The sequence below is a fragment of the Coregonus clupeaformis genome, chromosome 27, assembly GCF_020615455.1.
Source record: "Coregonus clupeaformis isolate EN_2021a chromosome 27, ASM2061545v1, whole genome shotgun sequence".
Classification (NCBI taxonomy): domain Eukaryota; kingdom Metazoa; phylum Chordata; class Actinopteri; order Salmoniformes; family Salmonidae; genus Coregonus; species Coregonus clupeaformis.
In genome coordinates, this window is record NC_059218.1 from 20,922,596 (window position 1) to 20,931,236 (window position 8,641).

The 8,641-nt window shown below is 41.9% G+C and overlaps 1 protein-coding gene across 4 annotated transcripts; it reads left to right on the plus strand.

The window, feature by feature from the left end:
- The first annotated feature begins 5,246 nt into the window (after positions 1-5,246).
- LOC121541148 (tRNA pseudouridine synthase A-like) lies at positions 5,247-8,448 on the plus strand. Of its 4 annotated transcripts, none has more exons than XM_041850126.2 (6): positions 5,247-5,303; positions 6,227-6,459; positions 6,580-6,717; positions 6,911-7,013; positions 7,346-8,043; positions 8,263-8,448. In XM_041850126.2, exons 2-6 carry the CDS (start codon positions 6,259-6,261, stop codon positions 8,302-8,304), a joined length of 1,182 nt encoding a protein of 393 aa, XP_041706060.2. In that variant the 5' UTR covers positions 5,247-5,303; positions 6,227-6,258; the 3' UTR covers positions 8,305-8,448. The 4 variants fall into 4 exon arrangements, with proteins under 4 accessions (XP_041706060.2, XP_041706059.2, XP_041706062.2 ...); XM_041850125.2 differs by having other exon boundaries at positions 5,257-5,466; XM_041850128.2 differs by having other exon boundaries at positions 5,257-5,299.
- The last annotated feature ends 193 nt before the right edge of the window (positions 8,449-8,641 follow it).

Genomic DNA, 8,641 nt, shown 5'->3' on the forward strand with positions numbered 1-8,641 from the left:
TTACCCTGTAAGCAGTCTATAGACAAATTATGACAGGAATCCATGCTTTGGTTTAGTTTCCCTGGCACAAATCCCATTGAAGTCGTGGTACCAATGTTAGCATTTTTCGTGCATCATTTCAAATCGTCTATAAGTGACTTTGTTGAGCTTCACAATCAACATTAGATACTTTCTGATAATTTGGACATGATGAGCGAAAATTATAATATCCGTACCATGACTGGAATGGGATTTGTGCCACAAATGCTAAAACATTAGCATTTGGAAAAAGTGCCAGGGAAATAAAACCAAAGCATGGATTGCTGTCATAACTTGTCCATAGACTGCTTATAGGGTAAGGAAACCAAAAATCACCTTCCTTTAGTTTAGCGCCAACCTCTGTGTTAATCCGGGGCAATTTGAAATGATTTATACTTTTACTTTTACTTTTGATACTTAAGTATGTTTTTGCAATTGCATTTACCTTTGATACTTAAGTATATTTAAAACCAAACACTTTTAGACTTTAACTCAAGTAGTATTTTACTGGGTTACTTTCACTTTTACTTTAGTCATTTTCTATTAAGGTATCTGTACTTTTACTCAAGTATGACAATTGGGTACTTTTTCCACCACTGCCGGTACATCACTGGGGCCGAGCTCCCTGCCATCCAGGACCTCTATATCAGGAAGGCCTGGAAAATTGTTGAAGACTCCAGCCACCCAAGCCATAGACTGTTCTCTCTGTTTCCGTACGGCAAGCGGTACCGGAGCAACAAGTCTGACACCAGCAGGCTCCTGAACAGCTTCTATCCCCAAGCCATAAGACTGCTAAATAGCTAACAAAATAGCTACACAGACTATCTGCATTGACCCTTTTATTTCATTTATATTTTTTGCTCTGACTCCATGCACACTCACAGGACTCTACACACTCACTCACACACACTGACACTCCAACACACACACTTCATGTGCACGCACACACATTCATATTGACTCTTCACAAACGCACACACTCACATACAATCATCACATACGTTGGTGCTACTCTGTTTATCATTTATCCTGATGTCTAGTCACCTTACCCCTATACCTACAGTGGCTTGCGAAAGTATTCACCCCCCTTGGCATTTTTCCTATTCTGTTGCCTTACAACCTGGAATTCAAATGGATTTTTGGAGGGTTTGTATCATTTGATTTACACAAACATGCCTACCACTTTGAAGATGCAAAATATTTTTTATTGTGAAACAAACAAGAAATAAGACAAAAAACAGAACTTGAGCGTGCATTACTATTCACCCCCCCCAAAGTATAGCCACCTTTTGCAGCAATTACAGCTGCAAGTGTCTTGGGGTATGTCTCTATACGCTTGGCACATCTAGCCACTGGGATTTTTGCCCATTCTTCAAGGCAAAACTGCTCCAGCTCCTTCAAGTTGGATGGGTTCCGCTGGTGTACAGCAATCTTTAAGTCATACCACAGATTCTCAATTGGATTGAGGTCTGGGCTTTGACTAGGCCATTCCAAGACATTTAAATGTTTCCCCTTAAACCACTCAAGTGTTGCTTTAGCAGTATGCTTAGGGTCATTGTCCTGCTGGAAGGTGAATCTCCGTCCCAGTCTCAAATCTCTGGAAGACGAAACAGGTTTCACTCAATAATTTCCCTGTATTTAGCACCATCCATAATTCCTTCAATTCTGACCAGTTTCCCAGTCCCTGCCGATGAAAAACATCCCCACAGCATGATGCTGCCACCACCATGCTTCACTGTGGGGATGGTGTTCTCGGGGTGATGAGAAGTGTTGCGTTTGCGCCAGACATAGCGTTTTCCTTGATGAAGCTACATTTTAGTCTCATCTGACCAGAGTACCTTCTTCCATATGTTTGGGGAGTCTCCCACATGCCTTTTGGCGAACACCAAACATGTTTGCTTATTTTTTTCTTTAAGCAATGGCTTTTTTCTGGCCACTCTTCTGTAAAGCCCAGCTCTGTGGAGTGTACGGCTTAAAGTGGTCCTATGGACAGATCCTCCAATCTCCACTGTGGAGCTTTGCAGCTCCTTCAGGGTTATCTTTGGTCTCTTTGTTGTCTCTCTGATTAATGCCCTCCTTGCCTGGTCCGTGGGTTTTGGTGGGCGGCCCTCTCTTGGCAGGTTTATTGTGGTGCCATATTCTTTCCATTTTTTAATAATGGATTTAATGGTGCTCCGTGGGATGTTCAAAGTTTCAGATATTTTTTTATAACCCAACCCTGATCTGTACTTCTCCACAACTTTGTCCCTGACCTGCTTGGAGAGCTCCTTGGTCTTCATGGTGCCTCTTGTTTGGTGGTGCCTCTTGCTTAGTGGTGTTGCAGACTCTGGGACCTTTCAGAACAGGTGTATATATACTGAGATCATGTGACAGATCATGTGACACTTAGATTGCACACAGGTGGACTTTATTTAACTAATTATGTGACTTCTGAAGGTAATTGGTTGCACAAGCTCTTATTTAGGGGCTTCATAACAAAGGGGGTGAATACATATGCACGTACCACTTTTCCATTATTTATATTTTATATATTTTTTTAACAAGTTATTTTTTTCATTTCACTTCACCAATTTGGACTATTTTGAACAGCTGCAGGGTGTGTTGAGTGGTAGTGTATTGTCCTGTCAGACTCTTGGTCTGGAGTAGGACTAGATAGGGTTGAATAGTGAAATGGGTGGCGTTTATTTATATATTTTTTAGAGGACTAATAGTCCTTTTCCCAAATTTTTGTATTATCGTATCAAATAATATAATGTAGGTGTGCCATTAATGGCCTCACACACCAGTACAGTAGGTGGAGGTGTATGCACGTAAAAGTTGGATGCGATCCGCCAACCAAATCCCAAAGAAGAAGAAAGCTGTGTTCGAATACTCATACTTAATGAGTATATACTACATACTATTAGTCCATTTTAGTATACTGTAAGCGAACGGTATCCTTTCAGTTGAGCATACTAGCGTTTCGCCTGTCTACTGGAAGTTGATGCTGATGCTATGCAACCTCTTGCTAGCTTGTTAGCATGACTAGCTAGACATTTTACGAATTCGGGTGTGTTCGTAAATTCAATCTGGAGTGCCAGAGAGCGCTCCGAGGTGCGCTCTGGCCATTCGTAAATCCAGAGCGTTGTCAGATTGTCCTCTGACCTCACGACGGCAGTCAAGCACCCAAGCTAATTGGCTAACGTTGGCTAGCTATTTCCAGACACAAATGAGAGAACATGGCCTATACTGCCTAGCAAGTTCGATGAATTAGTAGCCGACTAACATTAGGTAACTAGCTAACGTACCGGTACATACTGCTCTAACGCTATGCGGTTCATAAGGATAGTGTCGCTAACAAATTGTCAGCCAACATAACATGTAACATAATTTTTTTGAAAAGTCATTACTTTATTACATTTCTTAACATTTGTCATAATTAGTTAAAGCAATGAATTTGTATCCACTCTCGTCGGACTTCGGCCGCATATTTCTATCTGCCATTTTCTTCAAATCTGAAAACGTTGTGCAGCCACGCCCATTTTGTGAAGAATCATATTATGGTCTCTTAAAGCACGGAAATAGTGTCCACTGCTTGTATACTTTAGTACGACTTCTGGGAACTTTTGACATACTAACTATATCCATACTAATACAAATAAGCATACTGCATACTCAATATACGTCACAAATAGTGCGGTTAGTATGACGACTATTGTACCCCCTAGCCCAAATGTATATATACTTGTGTTCCCCATGTACTTTTTGTATTGATTTGTTGTTAATAAAAATAACTAAATTGTTGTTAATAAAATAAATAAATAAATAAAAAGTATGTGTATTCAAACACAGCTGAAGAGTCTAGTTTTGTGAAAGGGATTTTACAGGCATGCTGGGAACATGAGTGAAGACAGAACACGAGCTTTGGGTGGGTGGGGAATACCCAGGCAAAGGAGATTTGACTGTATGGAAGGGAGTTTAGTCCAAAGGTAGTTATTCCTGTAAATCCACCATGGCTACTCCCGCCTCCAGTAGTTGATCTAGAAGTGTTGGAGAAACTACAGAAAGATAGGGAGGGTGTTGATCCAGCTGATTTATTTAAGAGACGTCTGGAAACTGTGTATCAGGATTTTGTGGCCATTTACACAGATGGTTCAAAAGATCCAAGGAGAGGACGTACTGGGTCAGCATTTGTAGTGCAGGAATGTGGGGTGGAAGTCAGGAAACGTATTACAGATCATCTGGCTGTATATACGGCGGAGCTGATGTCCATACTGTTGGCCTTGCAGTGGGTGGAGGAAGTCAAACAAGACAGAGTAGCTATTTGCTCTGATTCATGTGCAGTGTTAATGAGTCTCCAGTCCTTTAGGTCACATAGCAGACAATACCTGCTTTATGAGGTGCTACAAATCCATGGCAGGATTAAACAGATGGGTTTTCAGATAAGATTGAAAGGGTCCCAGCCCATGTGGGGGTGGAGGGGAACGAGGCAGTATATGAACAGGCTAAACAAGCACTTAGTAGTGGGGATGTTGATGTTGAAGTTTCAATGAGCAAGGCAGAGGCAAAAATACTGATATATACAGTGATGGTGCAGAGATGGCAGGAGCAGTGGAATAGAGATAATAAGGGAAGGCATTTATTTCAAGTACAATGGAAAGTCGGGGAGTGGAGTACAGCAGGAAGGGACAGAAGAGAGGAGGCTATTTTTACAAGATTAAGGGTGGGACACAGCCAGTTGAATAAGACATTAAATGTGATAGGAAAGCATCCAACAGGAAAGTGTGATTATTGTCAGGAAACAGAGACTGTGGACCATGTATTGCTACAGTGGTCCACTGTAGCTCAATTGGTAGAGCATGGCGCTTGTAACACCAGGGTAGTGGGTTCGATCCCCGGGACCACCCATACGTAAAAATGTATGCACACATGACTGTAAGATGGCATATTATATTATTATTACAGTGTTGGCAGTATTAGAGGGAAAGAGAGAGGATGAGATCTGGTATGAGGGAGAAGGGGATACAGGAAATTAGTTTAAAGAGTATATTGAATAGAACGTCATTAGATTTAGCTCAAATATTTTGTTATCTTTTTTAAGAGCAACGGGGCTGACGGTAGGATTTAGTTTCTCGCTGTCTCTGGCCCACACTCCAGTACAGTAGGTGGCGGTAATGGACCATAACGTTGGATGCCAACCGCCGATAAATCCCACTGAATAAGAAGAAGAAAAAGAAAAAGAAGAAGAGTTTGCCGGAAAGCCACACGAAGAAGAAGAAAGGTCAAAGTTGATCGTGCCCATGTGTGTATGTATGTGTGTTGGTGTAGCGATAGATAGATAGCTAGCTACTTGTAAAAGGGTTTCTTCTTGCATTTGTGTGTCAGACTGTACAAATGTCGTAACTGGATAAACTTCCGACTTTGTGCTATAAGCAAGACGTGTATTTAACGATTTTTCGTGGATCACTCGTGAGTCTCCTGCAAAGGATTTTTTTCCAACTTATAGCAAAACTTTTATTGCTAGTCATGGTAGCTAGCTAGCTAACCATAGTAAATGTATTGTGTGATGAAGCTAGTTTAGTTAGCTAGCTAGCTGAATCAGTAACGATAGCTAGCTATCTCCTAGTTTTAGCCTGTTAAACTTCTTAGCATTCAATGAAGACATGAGAAATGCAGAAAATTCGAGCCTTGATAGCAAGTCCACGAGTGTTGCGTATCAAAAGCAACGGTAAGCCTATTTTTGCTAAATTAGTTGACCTAGTTCGGAGGAAAGTCAATTTGAGTTAGTCATCCATATTGCAGTAGCTAGTATTCTAATGTTAACTCGCGTTACATGTTAAGCTGTGACCATTGGTTGGCACCTCCTCCAGTTAACGTTAGTCCTGTAGATCTGACATTATTGGAAGGATGTCCCCTGTAGTGATTAACCATATTGTTTTTACCTATCCAGACCTTTTAGATTCAGGAGTACCTATGGTGAAGGTGCTAAGTATTGATTTCAGCCCAAGGCTGGATTTAATTTCAGAAAATTGTTCCCTCCCGTCCGGTTTCCTTCACTCCCCTTCTCAGATATGATTTTCAGATATGAAGGAGTTGAATAGGTGAAATCAAAGGGGTGGAAGCTAGGTGTAGGTGCACACTTACCCTGGTAGTGAATGAACAGGGCTGAAATGCCATAACTTCAATTAAATACAGCCCTACACTCACTAGCTATTTGTGTTTTCATCAGGTTGGCTTTACAAGTGTGCAGGGATAAGGTGGATGATGAGCGAAGAGTCAGGGAATGTGCTGACCAAGCCACTGAAACGAGTGGAGGAGGGAAATGGAGAGTCGGGTGAGAATGGGCACATCAGAAAAAAGCTTAAGTCTGATGTAGAACAGACTGGTGACGAGAGGAAACACCCGAAAAGAAAAGTGGTCCTGCTTTTGGCATATTCAGGCAAAGGTTACTATGGTATGCAGGTTGGTATTACCCCTCTTAATCTTTTCATAAATCTTATCCCAATGAGGGATGTTTTTAAACAAAATGGCTACTCCATCTACCTGCTACTTTCTAAATTCTTAATCTGTTTTGTGTTTCAGAGAAATGCTGGATCATCCCAGTTCAAAACCATTGAGGATGAGCTGGTCACAGCACTGATTAAGTCTGGGTGCATCCCAGACAACCATGGAGATGACATGAAAAAAATGTCATTCCAAAGATGTGCAAGAACAGACAAGGTATGGGAGACAAACATGGAAAGGGCTTAGTTGCTGTCTGCACAAATGCGTCCCTTAAGCAAGTAGTCTTACATACCTATGTTTTATACCTGAAGTAATGGCATGCACAGGATAAGACATGCACTGTGTGTGGCCTCAAACACAAATGGATTATTACCTTGCTTTGTGATCAGCTCCATTTGTTTTGTGTCAGGGTGTTTCTGCAGCAGGTCAAGTGGTCTCTCTAAAACTATGGATGATTGAAGACGTAAAGGAAAAGATCAACTCCAATCTTCCTCCACAGATCAGAGTGCTGGGTGAGATCGCACTGCTTCCAGTTAAATGTGTTGGAGACAAGCCTAAAACCTTCAAGGAAGCCCATGGTGTCAGAATTAAGAATATGTTCTTGAAGTCTAGGTGGTCCCTTTTGGGAAGTCATTGATTCAACTTTTTAGTTCTCATGTGAAAATGTGTTGGACGTGGGCTGACAATGGAATTGTTAATTGTCCAATGCTGTTTATTCTGCCTATTGGCTTAAAAAATATATATATATATAAAATAAAAACAATTTATCTAAAAAAGAACTAAGGATTCTTAGTTATCAATGTGTTTTGACATAGTTTGTGATTTAATTTTTTTGTCCCGGTAGGTCTGAAACGAGTGACTGGGGGCTTCAATTCTAAAAACAGCTGTGACGCCCGCACATACTCCTACCTGCTCCCCACAGTGGCCTTCGCCCCAAAAGACTATGACACCCAGAATTCTGCTGCATTCCGCCTGGAGCCAGAGACACTGCAGAGAGTAAACCGGCTGTTTGGCAGCTACAAGGGCACTCATAACTTTCACAACTTCACCTCCCAGAAGGCCGCACGGGACCCCAGCGCCCGCCGCTACATCACAGAGATGACCTGTGGCGAGCCCTTTGTGCGCGGTGACACAGAGTTCGCTGAGATTACCGTGCGTGGCCAGAGCTTCATGATGCATCAAATCCGGAAGATGATTGGCCTGGTGATAGCTGTGGTGAAGGGCTATTCTGGGGATGAGGTGTTGAAGCGAAGTTGGGGCGAGGAGAAGGTGGATGTGCCCAAGGCCCCTGGGCTGGGCCTGGTGCTCGAGAAGGTGCACTTTGACAGGTACAACAAGCGCTTCGGTGGGGATGGCCTCCATGAGTGCCTGGAGTGGACTGAAGAGGAGCAGGCTATCTTGGCCTTCAAGGAGGAACACATCTATCCCAGCATTGTGAAGACTGAGTGCCAGGAAGGGTCCATGGCCAGCTGGATGGCCACACTGCCCATACATGACTTTGAGGCCACTGCAACAGGGGCTCAGGATAAGGACAGGGGGCAGGTGGGTGAATACAACAGGATAATGTTTGCCAGTAAAATTGTCAGTGGTTGTTTTTGTAAGTCCTGTTGGTTTTTGTAAGACAAAATGTTTAACATTAGTAGCTTAATCGTCAACTATGAGCAGTTCACACTTGAACTCATAAAACCTGCTGTCTTTTTGGGAAATGCCATCACCCGCTCTTTTTTTTTTTAAACTCATAAAACTTGTTTCCATTTTCAGGATGATGACGAGGAGGGTAATGGTTCAGATTCTGCACTTTGAAGTCTCCGGCGAGTGGAAAGACACCCTTTGCTGTATCTCTCAAGAATGAGCTTATGTTTTGCTATGGAAATGCATTGTCAATAATGCCACTGATTTACTCAACAATTAAGACATTTGAATAAACATTTTGTTCTTTAATTTAAACCATTGACTGTGAATCCTTTTTAGTAATATTTAACATATTGTATTTGGGAGGATTTGTTAGCTTGACACATTAATGAAACAAACACTGCTTGAGAAGACACAGGTCGAAGACGGCATGCCATGACGTTAATTATGGTATTTGATAACAATTTCGATGTTTCTCAATTATGGAAGTATATTTCATTACTGTACA

What these genes read in the sequence shown, in the direction of transcription:
- LOC121541148 (XM_041850124.2), top strand. Translation starts at nt 5,668, where the DNA reads ATGCAGAAAATTCGAGCCTTGATAGCAAGTCCACGAGTGTTGCGTATC. An exon ending in GTTGCGTATCAAAAGCAACG is followed by an intron (nt 5,726 to 6,226) that starts GTAAGCCTATTT and finishes TGTTTTCATCAG; the next exon opens with GTTGGCTTTACAAGTGTGCA. An exon ending in AAGGTTACTATGGTATGCAG is followed by an intron (nt 6,460 to 6,579) that starts GTTGGTATTACC and finishes TTTGTGTTTCAG; the next exon opens with AGAAATGCTGGATCATCCCA.